At 46.5% G+C, this 25,174-nt stretch overlaps 2 protein-coding genes and 1 long non-coding RNA gene across 3 annotated transcripts in view; all 3 read left to right on the top strand.

Moving 5' to 3' along the window:
- Positions 1 to 2,677, top strand: part of LOC121323438 (AP-2 complex subunit mu-like) — a 3,527-nt gene extending 850 nt beyond the window's left edge. The window contains exons 2-3 of the mRNA XM_041264535.1: positions 233 to 378; positions 1,019 to 2,677. Coding sequence (XP_041120469.1) covers positions 233 to 378; positions 1,019 to 1,153 — 281 coding nt within the window. The 3' untranslated portion in view covers positions 1,154 to 2,677. The remainder of the gene's footprint in view (positions 1 to 232; positions 379 to 1,018) is intronic.
- A 1,832-nt stretch (positions 2,678 to 4,509) lies between these two features.
- LOC121322570 lies at positions 4,510 to 6,796 on the top strand. The gene is made up of 3 exons (XR_005951055.1): positions 4,510 to 4,863; positions 5,617 to 5,785; positions 6,009 to 6,796. It is a non-coding gene; the product is annotated as an uncharacterized LOC121322570 (long non-coding RNA).
- Positions 6,797 to 7,277: 481 nt separating this feature from the next.
- Positions 7,278 to 23,948, top strand: LOC121323332 (ATP-binding cassette sub-family F member 3-like). The gene is made up of 21 exons (XM_041264332.1): positions 7,278 to 7,386; positions 8,763 to 8,910; positions 10,537 to 10,619; positions 10,822 to 10,880; positions 10,980 to 11,077; positions 11,487 to 11,609; positions 11,857 to 12,123; positions 12,312 to 12,392; positions 12,909 to 12,968; positions 13,106 to 13,162; positions 13,700 to 13,722; positions 13,835 to 13,890; positions 14,512 to 14,712; positions 15,156 to 15,232; positions 15,628 to 15,672; positions 17,417 to 17,549; positions 17,786 to 17,874; positions 18,105 to 18,196; positions 19,876 to 20,008; positions 20,607 to 20,694; positions 21,089 to 23,948. Exons 1-21 carry the CDS (start codon positions 7,314 to 7,316, stop codon positions 21,245 to 21,247), a joined length of 2,145 nt encoding a protein of 714 aa, XP_041120266.1. The 5' UTR covers positions 7,278 to 7,313; the 3' UTR covers positions 21,248 to 23,948.
- The last annotated feature ends 1,226 nt before the right edge of the window (positions 23,949 to 25,174 follow it).

Raw genomic sequence — 25,174 nt, 5'->3', positions numbered from 1 at the left:
GCACTGGAAAGTAAAGGTGAAATACTTTGTCTGGTTGACAGTGGAGACTGTAATATACTACAGTGGGTTCTTTATTCCAATACCAGTGCTTTATAACCTGGCTTGCATTATTTGTACCTTCCATTCCTTAATCAGCATTAACAAACTTAAGTTACAGGAAATCATTTAATTGATGCACTACAAAGCAAAGCGTCCCTCCAGATGCTTGAGCTGGATGGCCAGCGAGTTTAAGTGTGCCTGTTCAACGGTTCTCTCTGCTCTGACAGGATTAAGAGAATGGCTGGGATGAAGGAGTCTCAGATCAGTGCTGAGATCGAGCTTCTACCCACCAACGACAAGAAGAAATGGGCACGCCCGCCCATCTCCATGAACTTTGAGGTACACTTGTTTTTTTATTGTTTGTGTTGCTTGTTTGCTGCACAGATCAGCTCAGAGCTTTACAGCATCATATTTGGTGCTTCATATAATCCTCCAGAATACTTTTTAAAGGTAGGAAACCATGGTGTTGAAAGAAAGCTAGAGTAGTAAGGTATCTTGTTAGAAGCCAAATGTCTCCTAAATTGAGACCCTGAGGTCTCTTCAATTTGAGATATACTTGGGCGATTTACAAATACCTCCTTCCTTTTTACAGATGGTAATGCATTAGTCTTGTGCTGTTAGACGTTTGCTTTTTTTTCCCTGTTCTTGGTTCTCCAAAACTGTTTGTTTTTTTTAAGATCAATTGAACAGATCTGCCCACCCCCCTCCCCGCCAATGTGTTTACTAAGCATTGCTGTGGAAGGAGGTCATGTGAACTAATGTCAGTAATGAATGCAGGGCTGGAAATAAGACTCTAAATAAGACTGCTATTGTAGAGCAGTTTCACCCATGCCAGGTTTTAAAATGATCTGATGAGCCACAGTGTGTAGGTAACATGCTCAAGTATAGTAAAACCAGGAGTTGATCAAACCGATGCAGTGGGAATCTTGACTTCATGCTGCAATGTAACGGTGCGCTGTTCTCTGCTTTGTTTCTGCAGGTCCCGTTTGCACCGTCCGGGCTCAAGGTTCGATACCTGAAGGTGTTTGAGCCCAAGCTGAACTACAGCGACCATGATGTGATTAAATGGGTGCGCTACATTGGCCGGAGTGGCATCTACGAGACACGGTGCTAGCTTCCCGCGGGATCGGGGGGAGGGGGGTGTTCTATGTAGGGGGGCTTAAGCCTGCCTGGATATCACTACCCCCCCTACCCTCCAGCTCTGGAACAACAAGTTTTAAAAACAAAGAATTGTATTCAATGAAATAATGCACCGGCCCTGTGGAAATGAATAAAATGAGATGTAACTTCGGGAATGTGTCTGTGCTGGGTAACCTGCACCTGTCATCTCTCGTTCCTGCCCTCATCCATTCAAACCCCATCCTCATCCATTCAGACCCCATTGTCTCCCTCACTGGACCAGCAGAGCAGTGCTAATGTCCAGCTCTCTGTGACCTTTTTTGTTACTTTTTAAAAATTTGTTTTATTTTCTTTTAACTCTCCTCTCCTGTTTAGGTAACAATGCCCTGTAATCCTAATAGTGAATATAACCTTTCTTTCCGCCTGTGTGTCTTCACTATTCTAATGATTCTTATACACTCGGCATCCTGTATCTCTCTCTCTCCTATGCTATCCTGAGCGTGCTGTGTATACGTATTGTAGTTCTAGTGTAGTCAGCAACTGGACATATCTTCATGGAGTTATAGAAATTATAACTTTTTTTTTTTTTTCCAGTGTGCTATAGATAGGGATTAATAGATTGTGATAAATGTTATCTGTGCAATCATTAGGAGAGCCCAGTTTCCCCTCCACACCCCCCCTGGTCCTCACTGTTTTTTCTCACCCTTCCTCTATGCTGTGGGTTCTGTATCCAGTGCTACAGTGTTTCATTCTTGTGACCAGAACAGAAGCTTAAAGAAGAATTTAAAAGGTGGCAAAAATCTATGTATTTAAGAGGAGAGCGAATAGATGAAAGAAGAAAATGGTTGACGTTTCAATTCTCAAGTTTTTCAATAGGAGTGAAGCGGAGGTGGTATTTCCAGAGTGAAATGCTCTGTGCAGCAGGCACACCTTCAAGACACTGTCAGAGTGGCTAACTTGCCTTCCTCTTAGTGCTCTGCTTCTGATGGCACCAGTCCTGTAGGGGTACATGCAGCCCCCTCTAGTGGTTACTGCTCTAGCTGCCCACAGGCAGTTCACTAAATCCCTCCAGTCCCCTGAACGTGTGCCTGTTTGCAGCAGTGGCTATGAAATTACACTAGAAAGGAACCCCTCTTTGGGGATCCAGGAAAAGAGGTGCAGTTATTTTTCAATGCAGTGCTGCTGCAGAGAAGTGGCTGGTTAGTTTGGAAGGAGACCGGCACCTAATCCTGTTGCCAGTAGATTTTTGAATCTCTAAATGTGGGTGACCTTGATCAGCACAGCAGGTTGTGTCACACTGTTGGGATCAGGCTGCACCCCCCTCTGAGCTTCTGCTGTGTTGGGATCAGGCTGCACTTCCTTTACGAGATACTCCTGTTTTGGAGTCAGGCTGCACCCCACTCTATGAGATTCTCCTGGAAGTGCCACCCAAGCCCACTGCCTCTCGCTTCATTGTGTGAGTTCCATTTGGTAACTTTGTGATCGTCCAGTTAATCCTAATAAAACATTATAGAACAAACCAAGACTCATTATTGTGCATTTATTGTTTGATAACTGACTTTGTAATTGCTCTGTTTGTTCAGCTCTGTTACACTAGATCGAGTTTTATAGTGAAATCCTAAAGCAAAAAAAAAGAGAAAAAGTTGTATGTGAATGAATTAATGCTAACACTTGTGTGTATAGATAAATATTAACTTTTTCCAAACCAGATTTTTATGTACATGTAACTTCTTGTGGGAGTCAAAAGTTAGACTTGGAGAGATTTTGCTTTAGGCTGTAAATAATATATAAAATTGTAAAACAATTGGCTCCACGTTGTGTATGCTGTTGAGAAGCAGACGCAGCGTCTCAACACTCCAGAGGACTTGCATCTGGTCGCTGTTAAGCTGCTGTACTGGGGCTCTCGAGTAAGTACATTTTGTTCTTGTGAAAGGTGCAAATATCAAGGCAGGTCAAGGACAGTGTATGTCCCTTTGCTGCACTTTGAAGTATTTCATACATGACTAATGGGTTTTGTGGAGCTTGTGGCTAGTCCTAATTGTGATGATTTAACCAATTTAACAAAAGTTACATTTACAGGAATGGTTTCAGTACTGTTCTAAAACATATCTGTGCTTTGCTTTCTGTAACGTTTTCAACCTATGCAGATGGGCACAGTTCACCATGCTTATCCAGCATCCCATGCATATACTGCTCTTACACGGCTTTACCAAGCTTTCAGTATTCTTTGCCTACACTTTTATCATGCTGTACTAACATACATTTGTCTGAACTTTTCACAACTTATTTCTAAGGCGGAGATGTCTGCAATAACACTGGGTTTCTGTCGGAATAATAACACCCCGGTTAGAAGACACGCAGACAGTTCTATTGAAGCTGCTGTAGCGCTGGTGTGTTCCCTGATCAAACCGCCTCCTTCGAAACTAACAAAGATGTGTTCTAAACCGTACTGGATATATAATATACGGGTTTTCTGCACTTGCAGCCGGATAGATAGATAGACTTCTCACACACGTCGAACACATTTTGAAACTCCATCCAACAGAGCATAGATCATATAAAACAGAAGGGATCAGAATTGTACCTTAAGTGACACGAACACATTTCACATGCCGTTCACTGACAACAAAGCGCGCAATCTATTATATATTGTAGCGTGCAGGGGGAAAGACAGTTGCAGGGTTGGTAAATGACAAAATCACACACGTAGACACAAGCCCGATATAAGCTCCTTGCAAAGGAGCCGGCTCTTTTGTACAGCGGTATTGGCGCTATGCTTTAATGCGAGAGGTACTGGGTTCACGCCGCCCTCCGTGTGTGGCTTGTCTCGTCCTATGTTGCTTCCCCTCTGCTGGCTCCCCCCGTGCACGCTACAATTTCATACAAGCAAATGAGACACAATGTTGTTAATCTTTTCTTTTCCTGTGCATTGACAGCTGTTTGCGCTTTCTCCCCAACAGTTCCCGCTCTGCGACTAGCACTAAATTCAGGATTTTACGGCGTGCTGTCAGGACAGCTGGCTGAAGCTGTTCACAAGTCGCTTCTGCGAGGCGTTCCTTTTCGTTCAATTCAAACACCGCTGCATAGGAGAAGGCAGCAGCGGTCTCTGCGCTGCGAGATGGGGTTAAAAGCGGGCGCTGCGGGCACAGCGACCATTTAGAAGAATTGTATTTTTATTTTTTAGCCAATTTGCAAGATCAAGTAGTTGCTTAGTATCTATAGTAATCTTTTTTTTTTTTTTTTATTTGTGCCAATTCAAACAAAAAAACGTATTATATAAATATATTTTAAGTATGTTTTTACATTTTTATAGTTTTGGTTTTAAAAAATAAAATAAAATAAAAAGTCGTTTAGCTTAATATTTTTGCAGTGCTTGGAACTACAAAGTTCAAAATTCTTTTTATTTAAATTTGAACTTGCAACTAATAGGAATTATGAAGACAAGCGGCATTCTTTTGTAGAATCACTTCTATAGTGTCTACAGTTTGCTGTTAATTTGATTGAGAAGGGGAGTATATTTTAATGATTCGCATTTCGTAAACATGCCCGTGCCGAGCGGTTCAGCGGTGACAGCTCCCCTCCAGCTGCAGAACACCGCGCTTTCTCTAGAAGTTGCCCAGGCAGAAGGGTCCTCTTTCGCCTACCCGAGGGTTGCTCTGGTGGTCGTGCTGCTGTTTTTAGCGTTTGGCGGATCTGAAAGATTGGGTGAGTTTATGAGGGGACGGGAGCAGTTTACTAGACTGTGTATGGGATAACTCTGGTAGATTCCGTCGACCTAGCAGCTTGGTGAGAGATAGTTTTGTGCAGCCACGCTGTGTAACACAAATACTGCTGGCGGGTCTGTAGTGGAAAGCAGAGAGCAGACTGCTACATATTTTTCTTCATCTGCTTTGCTCTGTTATGTGAAAAACATAACAAAAAAAAAAACTTCCCCCAACGCCACCTACACGGGGCAGCGGCGCATCAGCTAGGATGCTACCTGGGGCATCCAGCGGCTCTACGGTACACCAGAGGGGCAGGATGGGGTGGGGGCAGGAGAAAGCTAGCACTGAGTCATCCAGGGCAGCAGACTCCGAGTGATCTTGTGCAGAAGCGTTCTAAAGATTTCAGAATCGAGGAAGAGCACTGCCGCTCTCCACTCTTTTTTCTGAGGCTAGAATGTTATGACGAGTTGAAGGCACATTTCCAGTACTGTAATATTCCTAAATATACAACATGAAGGGGAAGGGCAGCTGTAACAGAAACAAGCAAACACGTTGCAAGTGCTGCAGCAGTGACCCCTGCTGGTTAAATGCTCAAATATACACCCCACTTTTTGCAGTGCATGTGTAGCAGGGCGGAGGCTGGGCTCGGAATGGCAACCTCGCGCACTGCATGCGAGCGTCTCGACCACCACCCAAGAGAGCTGGGCTAACCCATGATTTTAGAGCTTTTAACCTCATCTCATATCCCTGACAGGAGACAGGACAGAATCTGGAACAGCAGTGCATCACACAGCACTGCCTGCTCCACATACCGGTGCTGAAGCCTCTCATCCTGTGTGACCCCTGGGCGCGGGTTGGCTTCTGTGAGAGGCACTGAGCCTTCATGAAGAAACATTGCTCCAGGATCTGTGACATATGCTTCGGTGAGTGTCTCAACAGAGCAGGGTTCAAGTAGCAGGCAGTTTTAGTTTACAGGAGTTAAAACTAGCAAGAAGGGGTTGATGATTTGAACAGATCTGTTTTTGGGACTGGAATGCTCTTTAGTTTGTACTTGTTTATTTGTTGATATCTGGGGGCTCCTCCACTCGCAGTTCTGTACTTGTTTGTTTATTTATTGATTCAATTCTTTGTGATTTCTGTCCTCAGAGCCTCTTGAACGGGAACCCACCACGGCAACCCCCCACTCTAACATGAAGACCATGTTGGTGCCCCGCGGACAGCAGATCGTCACCTTCCGCTGGTTATATATATTTTTGTTTCTGCTTTTGTATTCAAGCCCAAACAGATTCCACAGTTACACAATGCACGGTGCTGAAGTGCAATATATTGAGCGCACGGCTCCCAGCAGAAAACTTTCATGTCTTTAGATGCAGCTGATCCTTCATTTAAAAGACAGTGTCTGGGATGAGGAGGGTAATTAATGAACCTGTATGCTTTACAGACACCTGCGCTGCAACCTGTGTGCAGACTCACTGTGCATGGAACCTCCTTGATGCTGCATGTATAACAGTACTACAGAGCTGCATTTTACAGTACACTGCAGTTCAGACTGTAGTACACAATATAAGCTATATAGGGCCTTGAGTAAAACCTTGATTAGTTCAAATCATTGGGGTGGTGGATAGCAGATGGTATGCTGTTTATGAATTCAACTGAACTATATCAGAGATTGAGGGCTTAGTGTATTCTCTATGACAATAGGGCAGAAGAGCACAGCACACTACATGGCAGGTTACCTGCTGGGATAATTGGGGTTCAGGTGATCAGGGATTACCATACCCACCCCCCAATCCATTAATATATACAAATCCATCTAATAGCGTAATTAAAGTACTTAATTAAAATGGCAACGTTGGAAAACTTTACCAAGGCCCAAACTGATAAATATTTGCACGAGTCTTTGAGGATTGTCTCAATATATGTAACTTTATCATTAAACAATTTTATTGTAATTATAACGGGGCGAGGTATATATTTTTTTTGTGTATGGGGCACATCAGTCCTCGTTCTAAGTTTCGCCTGCCAAACGAACTGTTCGGTCGTAGAAAGCTACGTCGAGTAGCCAGTGCTGCGCATCAAAAATATTGTCTCTATAGGAAATGCAGTCCAGGAATAACAGTAAACGGTTTCTAAAAGCCGAGTCTAACGTTAAATACCACGAAACCCAAAATTCATAGCGTCAGTAGCCCCACCTACAGCGCAATGGTGAATGGGACATGTAGTCGGCAGCTGCATTGCGTTATGGAAGAAAGAAAAATAACGTAAGCATATTGTAGCGAATAAGTTAGATAAAGCGTATTTTATTACCTTAAACAAGTGTTTTATTTATCAACGGAATAGATGCTGTTCTTGATCAGTCGTAAGAACGACATTTCCCAGGCTGCTCTGCGGGCGGATGCTGGTTGCTGGTAAGCGCATGTGCACATTGCTTGCGAAGGAAGCCGGTGTATCATGGCGACTTACGTGGAGATTCTGAGGAGCGAGTTTCCCGAAATTGACAGTGAAGTCTTCGATTATATCACCGGTAAGGGGGTGACGAGGGGCCAATAGAGGGAAACGTTCTCACGGAGCGCGATAATTACGAATAGCATTAGCTGTATCTGACGAAGAAACAGTGCAACGAAGAAAGATGGACACCGGACTGGGCAATGTGTATGTCAGCGTTAAAAGAATGAAATAAATAAAACATTGCTATGAATAAAACAAAAAGGCATGGTGGTGGTGTATTCGTGTGATTAATGATACGTTTTCCAGCGGGAAACCTCAGATGAGAAGTGTTGTCAATGTAATCAATAGCTAGTAGTTTTGTAACGACATAGGAGGGCTCAGAGTGGCAGCTGACTCGCGCGATTGAATACTGACTGCACACAGTCTGACGAACCGGCAGTGACATCTGTTCATTGATTTACACACGCTGCCCAGTTTTTTTTTAAACACGGATACGCGAGTTTTCCAGATCAGGTTTGATATTTAACACTAGTAGGACAATTGAAAATGTCTTTTCGTGTTTATGTTTTGAGATTGTTTAGACCGCATCACGGTCCTGGCACGCAAATTCCATCCAATGCGTGACTCACTCTTATTAATAATATACAAGAGGGCAGCAAAAACAAGCTCTGATCTAGAGTCGAGCAGCTGACGGCTTAGGTTGAAACATTTTGTGTTTAAAAAGTTCTGTCTCAAGTTTGTATTACTATTACGTCAAATGTTTGGGCTTCTAACTGAGAAAGGCGCTCGTCACGCCGTGAGGGGAGACCGCTGTGTTCTCTACAGTGTTTAGTGATTTAATAAAAAGCATTTAATAAAAAACGTTTTGGTTTAAAATTCTCACGACATTTTTCTCTTTGGTTAAAGTTAGGAGCATTGCATTTGCCATTGTATTTGTTTAATTTAAATTGAAAAAACAACCCCATGTTCAGAGAGCAGTAATGTTAACATAGTCCTATAACGAGTGTGGAAGTGTGTCTTTGTGTTCGCATTGTTTACTCAACAGTGTGCCTCTCCTGTGTGTTGAGCTCAACTCAAGCTTATTCACTCGCGCAGTTTGCTTTCTTCATCTCTCTTGCTCTAGCTGTAGAAGGTGGTAAATGGTAATACGACTACCATTGTATAGCAGTTTGATCCAGTCCTGGTTTTACTACAGATTTAGTAAGATACACGTGAGCTTGTTACCTCTACACACTGTGGCTGATGAAGCACATAGTAAATCCTGGAATGGGTGAAACTGCTGTGCAATAGTCTTATTTTCGTACTTGCTGTTCTGTCTATTCCAGCTTGACATTCCTCACAGGAGGTCTGAGAGAACGGCTGGTGATGGATGGTTAGTTTTATTGTATAGTAGTGGTGTCAGTAGAGGTGCTTGTTCTGATGTCTGTCCACTGATTCTCATTTTTTTCCTAGGTGTTCTGGACTGCGGAGGGGCTGATTTTGTGGATGGGGAGGAGGTCTTCGAAGCCATCGGTGGGGTCCTACAGGAGGTGTCTGCCGACTCCAAAAACGAGGATGACATCCGGGACATCTGCCAACAGATGTTCAACACGCTGAAACTGTGAGTACGTCCCGGAGGGTTCATCAAGCGCTGGCTGTGTGTCCGCGAGGAAAGCGCAGGCTGTGTGTCCGCGAGGAAAGCGCTGGCTGTGTGTCCGCGAGGAAAGCGCAGGCTGTGTGTCCGCGAGGAAAGCGCTGGCTGTGTGTCCGCGAGGAAAGCGCAGGCTGTGTGTCCGCGAGGAAAGCGCAGGCTGGCTGTGTGTCCGCGAGGAAAGCGCAGGCTGTGTGTCCGCGAGGAAAGCGCTGGCTGTGTGTCCGTGAGGAAAGCGCAGGCTGTGTGTCCGTGAGGAAAGCGCTGGCTGTGTGTCCGCGAGGAAAGCGCTGGCTGTGTGTCCGCGAGGAAAGCGCTGGCTGTGTGTCCGCGAGGAAAGCGCAGGCTGTGTGTCCGCGAGGAAAGCGCTGGCTGTGTGTCCGCGAGGAAAGCGCAGGCTGTGTGTCCGCGAGGAAAGCGCTGGCTGTGTGTCCGCGAGGAAAGCGCAGGCTGTGTGTCCGTGAGGAAAGCGCAGGCTGTGTGTCCGCGAGGAAAGCGCTGGCTGTGTGTCCGCGAGGAAAGCGCAGGCTGTGTGTCCGCGAGGAAAGCGCAGGCTGTGTGTCCGCGAGGAAAGCGCAGGCTGTGTGTCCGCGAGGAAAGCGCAGGCTGTGTGTCCGCGAGGAAAGCGCAGGCTGTGTGTCCGCGAGGAAAGCGCTGGCTGTGTGTCCGCGAGGAAAGCGCAGGCTGTGTGTCCGCGAGGAAAGCGCTGGCTGTGTGTCCGCGAGGAAAGCGCAGGCTGTGTGTCCGCGAGGAAAGCGCTGGCTGTGTGTCCGCGAGGAAAGCGCTGGCTGTGTGTCCGCGAGGAAAGCGCTGGCTGTGTGTCCGCGAGGAAAGCGCTGGCTGTGTGTCCGCGAGGAAAGCGCAGGCTGTGTGTCCGCGAGGAAAGCGCGCAGGCTGTGTGTCCGCGAGGAAAGCGCTGGCTGTGTGTCCGCGAGGAAAGCGCTGGCTGTGTGTCCGCGAGGAAAGCGCAGGCTGTGTGTCCGTGATAAAGCGCTGGCTGTGTGTCCGTGAGGAAAGCGCTGGCTGTGTGTCCGTGAGGAAAGCGCTGGCTGTGTGTCCGTGAGGAAAGCGCTGACGTAGCGGCACTGTTCTGCTTTGCTTTTCTTGCTGTGACTACAAGTTGTATCATTCAGTCCCTGTTGGTGAATCAGTACAAAGCAAGCTCGGCTGTCCCTAGTCGTGAAGAATTGTGCCTGTGATCTATAGTAGATATCTGTCAGCACGCTAGCTTGGAGTCTGTGTGCTGGCTTTAATCTGAGCTATTCTTTCTTGTGTTGTAAATCAGTATCAATGTGTCAAGTTCGGATATTTCTGATTTTTCTATTTATCAGTCGCTGGTGCTGCTTGCTTTTCTTGTGATGCTGGTGGTTTAGGGAAGCTCTGTTCAAAGTCACGCCACGATGCACTGTTACTGTTTATTACTCTTCTGTGTTAAACTCGTCTTGCTACTTATCCCTAAGTATCTTCTACTGCAATGAGCCGGTGCCAGCAATCTGAGCAATCTCCTGCTAAATCTGAAGGGATCTCACTTGGGTTTCATTCATCTATCTCACTGTTTTTCAGCACCAACTGAATGATGTATTTTCTTTTTCCCAGGAATGACTGTAATTCAGCCAAGCAGCAAGTGTTGCTGGATGCCCCAGTTCAGCTCTCGGCTCTCAGTTCTGCGAAAGATTGTGGTAAGAAAGCCGCTGCAGACATTGCTTAGCAGTTGTTTCACTCCCATTGTGCAGAGGACAGTGTTAGAGCTTTGTTGCAGCACTAACTGTTTGCTGTGCAGCTCTGTAACAAAGCTAGGGACTACTTCACAATCATTCTTTTTTTTTCTTTGTGCTGCCTTCTGGCCACCATGCATTTTATTTATTGATTGATTTATTTCAGGGACGGCATCAAATGACATTCAAGGCATTTGGATGATCAAGAGAGGTCAGAATTCAAAGGTAGGTGTGACATTTCTTCTAGCAGTAGTGCCTTAAACTGAAGACTGGTCAGTGGTACGACGAGCCAGGTGGGATCCTGACCCTTCTCCTGCTTTACAGGCGGTAGACGCAAAGAGACTGGAAAAAGCTGAAGCCAAACTGAAAGCAAAACACGAGAGGAGGACAGAGAAGGATTCCCAGAAAGTGACTGTCCCGCTGTGAGTACAGAAAGTGACTGTCCTGCTGCGAGTACTCCCTCCTCAGTGGAAAATTTGATCTGGTCATGTAGATGCCATCACCAGACACACCTGGGGGCAGCTACAATGCCATTGGATTTGCAGTTTTAAAACAATTAATTGAGTCTCTTCATTTGAAATATTACATTCAAAATGAATATTTGATTATTCTTAATAAGATTTGATTTTTACTTTTATGTTGCACCGTACCATATTGCAGTAAAGAATGGTCAGATAGAAATGCTCTTCCATACAGCACGTTTTATTGTGTCGTTTCTGCTCTTTGCATTATATATAGTGTATAATTTTATTTTGACACTCATTGTTATTGACCTGAGCCATGCTAAGGGGCATTGGGTCTCATTACTCCTGTGTGTTACGTTGGCTCCAGGGTCCTGGAGGAAGCTTCGGCCAGTCAAGCCTCCAACAAGAAGGACACTCGCATCGAGACGTCTGGGAAGAACAAGACATACGATATCCGCATTGAGAACTTTGATGTCTCCTATGGAGAACGGTGAGTTCAGTATCCTGCAGGGGGCAGGCAGGCAGCTGTCTGTGAAGCTGTGTGGAAAGTTTAATAAGCTTATAAGCGTCTCATCATAGAGGCTTTAGCTAGAACACAGTATTTTATTGTTGACTCCCCTGGGTCAAACCCTTATAGATTTTTCCCCATAGTAATAGCACAGCAATGTGTAATCAAGTAGACCTTTGTAAAGGAACAGGTGTTTTTGCTTGGGGCTCACTCTGTGCTGTCTCCCCAGCTCTCTGCTGCAAGGGGCGGAGGTGACGCTGTCGTACGGCCGCCGCTTTGGTTTGGTGGGGAGGAATGGCCTGGGCAAGACCACCCTGCTGAAGATGATGGCGAGCCGCAGCCTGCGCGTGCCCACGCACATCAGCATCTTGCACGTGGAGCAGGAGGTGGCAGGAGACGAGACGCCGGCCCTGCAGAGCGTGCTGGAGAGTGACAGTGTGAGGGAGGGGCTGCTGAGAGAGGAGAGGGAGCTCAACAGACGTATCAGTAGCGGACAGTGAGTACAGAAACAGCACAGACAGACAACTGACAGCGAGCACAGAGACACATAACGGAAAGACAATTGACAGTGAGCACAGAGACAGACACCTAGTATAGAGTGGTGCACACACAGCTGTAAGTAAAGAGGTGACACACGCACATATGTTATTGAGTATAGAGTGTTAACACATGATGCTGTTTCAGAGCGGACGGGATGGAGAGTGCGAAGCTGACAGAGGTCTACGCCAAGCTCGAAGAGATTGAAGCTGACAAAGCACCAGCAAGGTACAGCTCCGCACTTTTAGTTTCTTCTGCCACTGAATTAAAAAGTGTACAAAACTCTTTTAAAATGTTTATCAGTAGTAAATGTGCTTATTACAATCAATTCCTTCTCATTGTAGTTTTATTTGAATTAAACTATGTTTGGATGGGAACATGTATTGATGGCAACATCAATAGATTCTGCTACAGAGATGGGAGAGCCACAGGCACCTGGGTATTTAGACATCACCAATACCTGGTTAGCCAGTCACAGAGCAGTCACGAGAATCCTCAGTAAATACAATAGTGCCTCCTCCACGTGTGCTGTATATACCTGAATGTGTGTTTCATCATTGCTATTCTTACAGCATGCAGTATGTTATTCTCCACCCAATACCAGAAGCCTGCTTCATGTCCGAGGGTGAAGAGCAATTGAAATGACATTTGCACCCCGGGTGGGCTGAGGGCTGAAGGATCACTGGAATGAAAAGACGTGCCGGCTGTCTATCTAATGATCTCCTTTCTTTATCCCTGTCTCAGAGCATCTGTGATCCTGGCTGGGTTGGGTTTCTCTGCTAAGATGCAGCAACAGACCACCAAGTACGTATCTGATGGGTAACGCGATGAACATGCGCCTTTGTTCAAATCTAATGTGGGAAAATTTAAAGTCAATGATAAAGGTTCAGTGTGCAGGTCTTGGAAATATTAGAATGATAATGAGTTTTGTTTTTCTTCAGGGAGTTCTCTGGAGGCTGGAGAATGAGGCTGGCATTAGCCAGAGCGCTATTTGCAAAGTAAGAGGCCCTTGTCGTCGTGTTTGTGTGTGTGTGTGTGCGCACGCATGCGCGCATCTCTAGTTGTCTCCAGCGACAGCCCTTTCAAGGTTAATCTGTAAGAAGCAGAGTCAAGCCGACCATGCCAGACACTCAAAGCGCTTGTCCACTTCACTTAGTCTTGCCTCTGAGTTCATGATTGAATAGGTGGACAGCTTTCTTGTCCTTGAAGCTGCCTATCCTTGCTTTGCCCTCTTTCTAAATTACTCTCAGATTTCCATCAGAGCTCTAGCTGTTATTCCAGCTGAAGTAATTCTATATGAGGAGCCCAGATCACTTCCCCAGTCCAACTTAAGAAAAAAAAACTGCAAAACCCCCAGGAAGTACCCAGTAGTGAGATATTGGGCTATCCTGGCGTGAGTGAACAAATTCTACAATAAGAAACTTAAACAATAGATAGGCTTTTGCATGGTTTGTGTTCTGCTGTTTTTGCACAAGTGTTTCGAGAGTTTCAGTATTTTTCTAATGTAATCCCTTTGCCTTCTGTTTATTTTCTAGGCCTGATCTTCTGTTACTTGATGGTAAGTAAATACACTGCTGCCGATTCTCATGGCTGCTTGTTTTTTTTTTAATCTCTTTTGGGAGTGTGACCTTGTTTTCTTCAACATGCCTGTTCTTTATTTCCTCTTACAGAGCCGACAAACATGTTGGATGTCAAGGCCATTCTGTGGCTGGAGAACTACCTGCAGGTATGAACTGCATGATGCAAACCAGAGTCAGAGCTGTACATGAATCTGGATGGGAGCTCCCAACAAAACCATCCACCTGCTGTAGCCTTGCTGAGTGCTAATGACTTCTCACAGCCAGTAGAACCACCACCATGCTACCTGCCACACATACAAGGTCCTGGTTTATGTAAAGCAGAGATGTCGGTCTCACCCGAGTGCTGATTTCACCCCACCCAAACACACACTACTACTGGGAATCGGGGGCTAGTTTTACAAAGCAGTTTTAGGTACCAGTCTGCTAAATAAAATTCACTTTCATGAAACAAAAAAAGAACACATTTCTGCTTTAATCATGTAGACTTGCTCAGTGTATTTCCACTAAATGCTATTGTTGTATCTAAATGATAAAAGATAAGCAGGTAAATGTTTGCTAGATAGTTTACTAGCTAGCAGCCTGTTACATGCTAGCAGTGCTTGTGAAACTGGACCCAGGTATTTATTTATTTAATATTTTTTTATTCCTCTGTTTTTACCCTTGATTCAAAATAGGGCCCAAGGAGTCTGTAAATTCATTGTAGCCCATAGGAAGGAGTAGGTCCACAATGTTAAATTAATGAAATCTCCGCTCCTGTTGCTTCCCAGACGTGGCAATCCACGATCCTCGTGGTGTCCCACGACCGGAATTTCTTGAACGCCGTGGCGACGGACATCATCCACCTGCACTCGCAGCGGCTGGACACGTACCGCGGGGACTATGAGAACTTCGTGAAGACCAAGGAGGACCGGCAGAAAAGTCAGCTGCGCGAGTACGAGGCGCAGAAGCAGTACAGGGACCACATCCAGGTGGGAGCTGGGCTGAGGCACAGCCACTTCCTGCCCTTTTAGAAGAGCCACACACCTTACAAACAGGGATTCCTGTTCTCATTTCAGCAGCTCTGATCACACAATAAGGTTTTGAATTCAGAGCTTCCTGCAGCAAGTCTTTCAATTAGATAAATGGGCTGAATGCTTTGGACACATTGGTGTACTATAGCAGTAACAATGGTTCGCTGTAATCTAGGCACCACAGTCAAGTCTAGATCATGTGTTTCAACCAGGACCTAAATGTTCATTAAGTGTACACTGCTTCCCAGTGCACATGAAACCAGCCGCTCAAGACCCCAGCTCATATGTGCTGGAGGACTTTGTATTGTGCTGAAGTCTAATCTGCATAGCGCTCAGTCTGTCTGATACGTCTCATTAGGTGTGTGCTGTCTGACTCCTCTCCTCTCTCTCTCTCTCTCCAGGTGTTTATAGACAGGTTCCGATACAATGCAAACCGGGCCGCCCAAGTGCAGAGCAAGCTGAAGCTGCTGGAGAAACTGTGAGTGGGTCTGACCTAGTTTCTGTTGCAGGGATCAGCTGGTTTAACCCTTTCAACAGAAGTTCTGCCTCAATAATACATGACATTCATTGTGTAGAGAGTGCTTGTCAGTGGACATTAACCCTGTATTTTTTGTATGCAACTAGACCCTGTTACTGGTACTAAACACGTTTAAAGATCTGGGAGGGGGCATGTGTTCCTGATAGTTCCCAATGAGCTTGTCAGTACGAGCGCTGGGTATAGAGGCAGGTGCACAGTGTACTGTATACCAACCTGGTGTGGGGTGTCAGAGTGGGGGTGTCCAGCTAATATTATATCTAAATGATGTCAGGGATGTTTCATCTTCTAAACTGTTATTTAACCCTTCCACTGCTTTTTCTCTCCCCCTCCCTCAGACCTGAATTGAAACCTGTGGAAAAGGAAACAGAAGCTGTTTTACGGTACCAGCTTGCTTTGTTATTTTTGTATTTGTTTAGTAATACCAGCTGTCTGTAGTGAGCCCTCCTAATCACTGTGCGTGTTAAATTACATTTACATTCTAAACTGTTTGATTTTAGTATGGCTTTTTGTTTATTCCATATTGGAAGGCAACTGTACTGGCTATCCTGAGAACGGTCTTGTTTCTTTACAATACACTGATCAAGGCAGGGCACTGGCCAAAATGTCAACTATATGTCAACACCCCCTTAAATGTTCACCTTTTGTTGCCTTATAGCCTGGAATTAAAACGCATTAAAAGTATTTTTTTTCCATTTATCTACACATCCTGCTTGACAACTTCCAAATAAAAAAAATATTCTAGAAATTTGTAGGAAATTATATAAAAGTGTCTTTGTTAGATGTTCTCTGAGTTAACTAGCATGTTACCTAATTAACCTTTTGTCACCAATTATTGTTAACAGGTGAGGGTCCATGATTACTATAAATATAGGTAGCATCAGCAGAAAATGGCAAAACACGCTTAGTTAAGCAAAGAAAAAAGAAAGTCTAATTACTTTAAGAAATGAAGGTCAATCTTTAAGACAAATCGCAAGAACTTTGCAAGTGTCTGTAACTGCTGTGGCCAAGACCATCAAACGATTTGAAGAAACTGGCACTCATGAGGACTGAACCAGGTCAGGCAGGCCAAGGGTGACCTCAGAATCAGAGAACTAGTTAATTTGAGTCAAGTCTGTGACACAGGTGATTAACAGCCCCTGAAATACAAGCTCAGCTAAATGCTACTAGAAGTACAGATGTTTCAGCATCAACTGTTTAGAGGAGATTGCGTGAAGCTGGCCTAACTGGCCAAAAAACACAAACTGGACAGTTGAGGAGTGGAAGTCGGTCTTATGGACCTATGAGTCAAAATTTGAAATATTTGGGTCCAACCGCCGAGTATTTGTAAGACACATAGAGGGTGAGTGCATGAGTTCTGCATGTGTGGTTCCCACTGTCAAGCATGGAGGAGGCAGTGTCATGGTCTGGGGTTGCTTTGCTGGTGATAGAGTTGGTGATCTTTACCAAGTCCATGGCAAGCTCAACCAGCATGGATATCATAGCATACTTCAGAGGCATGCCATTCCATCAGGATTATGGCTAGTTGGGCAGTCCTTCATTCTTCAGCAAGATAATGACCAGAAACACACCTCAAAGTTGTGCAAGAACTATCTGGCGAAGAAGAAAAGTGAAGGACAACTCAATCTAATGACCTGGCCTGCCCAGTCTCCAGACCTCAATCCCATACAACGTGTATGGGATGAACTGGACAGAAGAGTCAAAGCAAAGCTACCCAGAAGTGCCCTACATCTCTGGGAATTGCTGCAGAAGAGCTGGGAAGACATGTCGGGTGATTTCCTGTTGAAACTTGTTAACCGAATGCCTCGTGTTTGTGAGGCTGTTATTAAGGCAAAGGGTGGCTATTTTGAGGAATCCAAGATTTAGAGACAATTTTCAATTTTCTTGAACATTTCTTTGATACTCCTTGTGTTTTGTTTTGTATATTGCAACGTGTTTCATTTTCAAGTATTTACAGAAACGTATGCGACGTAAAACATTGTCAATTATGAAAAAAACCTGTGTGTGTGTAGTAGCAGTGTTCGCAGGCTGGCCCTCCTGTACTCTGGTTGGCGCTGTGCAGCAGGATGTTTTACTCCATGCTGCTGTTGTAAATGCACTGTGTCTGTGTGCGTTTTGTCTTTCCAGATTTCCTGATAACTTTGAGAAGCTGTCCCCCCCAGTGCTGCAGCTTGATGAGGTGGAGTTTTATTACTCCCCAGATCGGCACATATTCAAGAATCTGTGTGTCTCTGCCGACCTGGAGTCCAGAATCTGCATCGTAAGTGTTCCCTGTCCCTGTCGCATTGCCTCGCAAAAGCCCAATGGCGTTTTCTTCATTAGCCTATTGCCTGCCTACTAAAGTCCTCTTTAGCGCTCTGCAGTGCAGATAGAGAAGATAGCCTTCTTTATTTCATCTGCACATGCTTTATATTGTATTGGGGGATTCTTTCTATCTTGCGCTGACACATTGTCTCACACTGAGTGTTGGTTCTCCCTCTCTCTCTCTCTGTGCAGGTGGGTGAGAATGGTGCTGGGAAATCCACGATGTTGAAACTGCTCATGGGGGAGCTGAGTCCAGTCAGTGGAATACGACAGGGACACAGGTGAGGGTTCATTGTGGCGTGTGTGTGTGTTCTATAGGGCTGTACAGGATGTTCTGAGGAACGGCCAGCACTTCCAGTGGCACATCACTTCTATACACTGCTAAAGTATTCTAATAACCACCTTCTTCTCCTTCTCATTCTCCTCCTTTTGTTGTTCTGTTCTTATTCTTCTTGTTCTTTACCTTCTTGTTCTTCTTGTTTTCTTTCCTGTTCTTGTTTGGATTTTCCAGGAATCTGAAGATTGGTTATTTCAGCCAGCACCACGTTGATCAGCTGGACCTGAACGTGAACTCTGTGGAGCTGCTGTTAAACAAGTTCCCAGGTAGGGAGGGGATTGCACACAGCCCTGGACTGCAGGGAGAGAGGGAGGGGATTGCACACAGCCCTGGACTGCAGGGAGAGAGGGAGGGGATTGCACACAGCCCTGGACTGCAGGGACAGAGGGAGGGGATTGCACACAGCCCTGGACTGCAGGGAGAGAGGGAGGGGATTGCACACAGCCCTGGACTGCAGGGAGAGAGGGAGGGGATTGCACACAGCCCTGGACTGCAGGGAGAGAGGGAGGGGATTGCACACAGCCCTGGACTGCAGGGACGGAGGGAGGGGATTGCACACAGCCCTGGACTGCAGGGAGAGAGGGAGGGGATTGCACACAGCCCTGGACTGCAGGGAGAGAGGGAGGGGATTGCACACAGCCCTGGACTGCAGGGACAGAGGGAGGGGATTGCACACAGCCCTGGACTGCAGGGAGAGAGGGAGGGGATTGCACACAGCCCTGGACTGCAGGGAGAGAGGGAGGGGATTGCACACAGCCCTGGACTGCAGGGACAGACTGAGGGGATTGCACACAGCCCTGGACTGCAGGGAGAGAGGGAGGGGATTGCACACAGCCCTGGACTGCAGGGAGGGAGGGAGGGAGGGGGAGGGAGGGACAGACTGAGGGGATTGCACACAGCCCTGGACTGCAGGGAGAGAGGGAGGGGATTGCACACAGCCCTGGACTGCAGGGAGAGAGGGAGGGGATTGCACACAGCCCTGGACTGCAGGGACAGACTGAGGGGATTGCACACAGCCCTGGACTGCAGGGAGAGAGGGAGGGGATTGCACACAGCCCTGGACTGCAGGGAGAGAGGGAGGGGATTGCACACAGCTCTGGACTGCAGGGAGAGAGGGAGGGGATTGCACACAGCCCTGGACTGCAGGGAGAGAGGGAGGGGATTGCACACAGCCCTGGACTGCAGGGAGAGAGGGAGGGGATTGCACACAGCCCTGGACTGCAGGGAGAGAGGGAGGGGATTGCACACAGCCCTGGACTGCAGGGAGAGAGGGAGGGGATTGCACACAGCCCTGGACTGCAGGGAGGGACGGAGGAGATTGCACACAGCCCTGGACTGCAGGGAGGGACGGAGGGGATTGCACACAGCCCTGGACTGCAGGGACGGAGGAAGGGGAGGGACAGACTGAGGGGATTGCACACAGCCCAGGACTGCAGGGACGGAGGGAGGGGATTGCACACAGTCCAGGACTGCAGGGAGGGAGGGAGGGGATTGCACACAGCCCAGGACTGCAGGGAGGGAGGGAGGGGATTGCACACAGCCCTGGACTGAAGGGACGGAGGGAGGGGATTGCACACAGCCCTGGACTGCAGGGAGGGATGGAGGGGATTGCACACAGGGTTCTGTGCTGGAGTAGTGATTGTGTGCTTGCTCTATAACGTGTGTCCCAGGGACACGACCTCATAACGACACACACGAACGAGATATATGTCTGTCAAAGTGCCATACCCTACCCTCTCCCCTCCCCCTCCCCCTCCACCTCCCTACCTTCCCCCCCCGACATCATCATAGTACCTCCCCCCCCCGATATGTAGGAGTCCACCAAACAATGCATGTTCACCAAGTAATAACATAAAGAATACCACAATAATCCTGTGGTATAAAACTTGTGCATCATATAAACTGTGCATGCAGATTAAGTGTGAGTAACTGTCCCTGTTCCCAGGCCGGACCGAGGAGGAGTACAGGCACCAGCTGGGAGGGTACGGGATCACAGGGGAGCTTGCTGTGCGCCCCGTTGCCAGCCTGTCCGGGGGGCAGAAGAGCAGGGTCGCCTTTGCACAGATGACCATGCCATGGTAACCCACACTGCTGTCTCATCATCGCCTTGTTGATTCGCGTACAGCCCGGCTCAGTACAGTAGTGGACAGGTTTCATATGAAACCGACAGTACCAGAATAGGAACTGGAACCAGGGTTGGGGTCAGTTCCTGTTTTTCAATTTCATTTCCTTTTTAAAATCAGTTGCAAATTGTCATTGATCAGGATTTCAGTTTGCAGTATTCTGTTAAAACAAGCTTCTCACAGTGGCAACAAATCACTTCAATTGAAGTCACTGTTCGTCACTTAAAGTAGAACCATCCACGAAGAGGATTCAGACTGCACAGGTTTAGTAGAAGGAAATGGGACTGGATGCTTTGGGAGCCAAAGGAAACAACCTAAACATATTAGTATGTGAATGTTGATGCAATACATGTAACAATAGAATTTGTGAGGTCACTTGTTCTTCATTCATGACAGACTATCCAAATGTGAACTATTTTTTGTAAGAATTTCCGTCCTGAGCTTCTCTCTATATACAAGCCTGGTTGAAGCATGCTAGGGTGTGCTTTGCTCTGAGCTGCGCAGACAGCTCTGCGTCTGCACAGTAGTCTCACCTGCTCATGATTTATTTCAGCCCCAACTTCTACATTCTCGATGAGCCGACGAACCACCTGGACATGGAGACAATCGAGGCCCTGGCGAAAGCCCTGAATAAGTTTAAGGTACAAAATCCAATTGTTTCCTGCTGTAATTTATTCTCTGGTTGTAACCTATTAAAAGAAAATCTATTAGTAGTTGTAGTAGTATTAGCATTAGTAATATTATTACTGTAAAAATGCCCTATTCTTTTTGGGGAATGTCTTACATGTGGATATGTCGTACAAATTGAGTTGTGTATAATGTTGAAATGTAGTTTAGAATTATTCGTTTATTAGGCTATATTTGTAATGTTTTGTGTATTGGGACTGTAGGGGATATAGTAATATTATATTGATGGAAGAGATTTCTTGCTTAGGAAAGGATGGCTTATTTTCTCTCTCATTAAGCAGTCCAAATCTCAGCCTACAATCTGAGTTAGTGCTCTCACCGCTCACGTTTTCTCCTCGTCTCCGCTAGGGGGGGGTCGTGCTGGTTTCCCACGACGAACGGCTCATCCGCATGGTGTGCAAGGAATTGTGGGTCTGCGAGAACGGGACGGTCCGGAGAATCGATGGCGGCTTCGACGAGTACCGAGAGATTCTACAGGAGCAGTTCCGCAAGGAGGGATATTTATAATAAGCAAACCAATTGAACACAGGAGGAAGCTGACTGCGTCCCAGCACTACTCCAGAACATACTGATGTTGTAATATTGTACCCTTGCTAGTCGCATCCTCCAGGGATGGGTGCCAGCACGTGTCTCTGCTCAGTGTAAGGTTCTGAAGACAGCAATGCAGTTCATTCTTACCTGCTTGGTTTATTTGGTAAAGTAGAGGCCTGCCGACAAACTCCCAAGTAGTTTATCTTTTTTGGATCCCTGACATTTAATAAAATACGTGCTAGTTTCCCTGAAACCTCAGTGTTGCAGAAGTGCCCAGATACAGAGATGCAAATTTAGTAGCATTTCCATCTGTGCAGTCATGTTACTCCTCCTCTCTTCCTGTACCGTATGATAATATCTTGACCCAGATCACAGTAACCTTGTCTGGCAAAGTACCACTGCCATCCGCTCTGGTGCTTTTACATCTGTTCAGTCACAGTTCAAACCAGTTTTATGCGATAAATAAAGTAAAAACACAAGTCCTCTCTCCTTCCATGGTTGTTGGTAGTACCCGGCTTCAGCCGTCCTCTACAGTGAAGTCTGACTTGCAGACTGCTCTGCCCCTCCTCATTCTGAATCACTGTGCTTCCATTAAAGCTGAGGGTCTGTGAAAGGGTGTCTTTGCAGGGGTGACGTCAGACCAGAAACAGAATCCAAAACGCTTTTGCTGGAGAATGAAAACTGAGACGTGGCGCTCAGTATATTTATTTAACAAAAATAAGCAATTTAGCCAAAAACACACCCAAAACAAAGGGCACGTTGGCCAAACAAACAAACACAAGATAATGAACAACTATTGCACTTAAACAAGCACGCTTAGCAATTGTTCTGTTACTCCACAGACTTGTCACTCCTCTGACACGCTCCACCCTAATGAGCCTGGAGTGTGCCTTTTTATAGTCTGGCTGGAGCCTTAATTACCTAATTTGATACAATAATTACCTTAAGGCTCCACAAGGGTATTAGGAAAGGGTTTTTAACCCGATCCCCACCGACTACACAATATAAAGACTGGCTTTTTGACGGTCTCAAACAGTAAGTAAGACGGCCGGTGCTCGACTGTCCACACATAAACACAATATAATAATAATAACAGCAACAAAAAAATTATCAAAGGGGTGGGTGACACTGCCACACATGCCCCCCCTTGTGTGCAGCACACATGGCCTTAAAGGCCACCTTCCCCCTTAGTCCCGGTTTATAGTCCAGGCCCAGGAACGGGCAGCAGCGGGCCAAAGGTGGTGGCCACAGTGGGAGGTCTTTCTTCCACCCCAACAGGCTGACCATACACAGGCCGGCTCCTCACGGCCAAGGCGATCGTGGCTGCCGCCCGGCTGTCTAGGTGTGGTCCTGACCTACCCCACTTTTCAGTAGCTGGCTGCCCCCCCCTTTGCTGGGCTCCGGCCACAGTATTTCCTGTGGAAAAGTAGGCCTGACAGCAACCCCAGGCAATGAGGAGCCGGCAGCGACCCCAAGTGACGGCAACAGTGGCAGCGGACCCTTGGGAGGGGAGCCTCTGACCATAGAAGCGGCAGCGGGAGCTCCACTTCTCCCTTGTACCCTGTAACTGGTAGCTCCCCAGGCGATGTGGAGCTACAGGAACCCGTAGGCGAGCATACCAATGAAAAGAAACGACTAAAGACGTTTCTTTAATTCCTTTGCTACAAATCAAGCAGATTTTAAATGGACTTGCTATCAGTGTACACTGTGCTTTTGTGTTGAAAATAATCTGTTATACTGTTAAAACGAGTGAAAATAACAGTCACGGGTAAATGAGGGCGACTGCAAGAATGAAATGCAATGAGGATCAGCGATGAGCAATTAATGTAATTTGTCACGTCTGAAAATTAAGCGAAACAGAATCAGGCTCAGTCAAGATATGAAGGTACAATGAATTACATTGTTTTGTAATTAACAGATTTCTCCTACTATAATAAGGAAACAGAATCTGGTCACAATAAGTTTAAAGGTACGCCATGCCCTAAAATATACTAGTGCTAAAATCCTCGTGGTTTAAGCAAAGTGGCCAACTGTCTTTCAGCGTGCCATGCAACAACAGGTCGCATTCTGGCTCCTGCCTGTGTGCGCGCATCAGAGACCCACAGCGCTGCAATTAGACCTTTTTAATTGTTTTCAGCTCTTAAACAGTTGCAGAGTTCCAGTTACTTATAAAATGTTATAGCTGACTTCAAATCTGCTACTGTTTAAGCTCTTAAAACAATTACAGATGTCTAATTAAGAAAATTAGCAGTTTAATCAAGGGCTTAGTTAAGTAAGTGAGAGCTCAGGGGGAATGGAAGCCAGCAGAGATGGGATCTCTAGGAGCAGTGTTGGGAAGCACTGAGCTAGGGCGCTTGGGTACAGCCTCTAGTCCAGCAGTACTCTGCTCTGGCCCTCGAGATTCATTCCAGTCCTGGCTTTAATTTCAAGCAGGTCCTAAAATAGCTTATTGCCTGTCAACAGCTTCAATTAACTGCATTAGAACCTGCACGGAATAAAAACCAGGACTGCAATAGATCTCGAGGACCAGAGTTGAGTACTATGGCTTTCGTCATACCAAACCTGCTTCATTGCACTCCATTAACATGCCAGGCTTTCGTGTCAACTGTTCTAAGTATAATGATGCGATCAATAACTGTATGCTGGTATGTTTTCACTTATTAAATCACAAACAGTAGTTTTTTGTTCAGTGTTTATAGAGGGTGCTAAGAGCCCCCTACAATCTAAGATGTCTCCACTCCACAGGGGCTCTTGTATGCGTTCCCTCCACTACTGCTATTACCCCTGACACTAGAGAGGATCTGGGTGGAGAGAGCTCAGGTTTTGCTGGTCGCACCTAGATGGCCAAGGCGCCCCTGGTTTGCTCTCCAACCGTGGCAGCTCCCGCTATGCATGGACCTCCTGAGGCAAGCAGAGGGGTTATTATGGCACCCAAACCCAGCCCAGCTCCAACTCTGGGTCTGGCCGTTGAACGGAGCAGTCTATTGGGACGAGTTTTGCCAGATGCAGTGGTAGAGATGCTATAGTCTGCTAGGGTGCCTAGCACTAGAGCCCAGTATTCATATAAATGGAAAGTTTTCCAAGGCTGGTGCATTGCTGAGGGTCCTGTGACCTGCCCTATTAAGACAATACTAACCTTCTTACAATACCTGTTTGATGTGGGAAAATCTGCATCCACTCTGAAGGTCTACCTGGCAGCAATATCAGTGTGCCACTGTAAAGTTGTTTCTGTGTCCCCTGGGGCACACTTCCTAGCAGTGCAATTTCTGAAAGGGGCTCGGAGGCTCCGTCCTCTGATGAAAAGAATGGCCCCTAAGTGGGATCTGGAACTGGTGCTGTGCGTCCTTACGGGTCCCCCATTTGAGCCCATGGTTTCAGCAGAGCTGCACCCTGTTTCTCTCAAAGTGGTGTTTTTATTAGCCAGAAGAGTAAGTGAGCTTCATGCACTCTCCATCAATGACACATGTATGGTTTTCACTGGAAATGACTCGCGGGTAACATTAACAACAAACCCAGCCTTTTTGCCAAAGTTGGTCTCATCATTCCATATTAACCAACCAGTGGTTCTGGAAACTTTCAGACCTCCCCCGCACAAGTCAGAGGAGCTCTGCACTGTTACCTGGATAGGACAGCGTCCTGAAGGCGTCCAACCAGCTGTTCGTCTGCTATGGATCCCACTCTATAGGTCAGGCCCTATGAAGCAACGTAAAGCGCTTGGCGTATGAACAGATGGACTACCCCATGCCGGGGGACATTACGGCCCATTCTACCAGAGGCCAAGTGACTTCGTGGGCTCTCTTTCATGTCGCCTCCTTGGATGAGATTTTCAATGCTGCTACATGGACAGGTAGTCAGACATTTGCAAGTTTTTACATCAAACCGCATGAGGCCCTCTCTGGGCTC

Source organism: Polyodon spathula, chromosome 11 (assembly GCF_017654505.1).
Source record: "Polyodon spathula isolate WHYD16114869_AA chromosome 11, ASM1765450v1, whole genome shotgun sequence".
Taxonomy (NCBI): Eukaryota; Metazoa; Chordata; class Actinopteri; order Acipenseriformes; family Polyodontidae; genus Polyodon; species Polyodon spathula.
The sequence above is the reverse complement of the archived record's forward strand: the minus strand, read 5'-3'. Positions and strand labels throughout refer to the sequence as shown.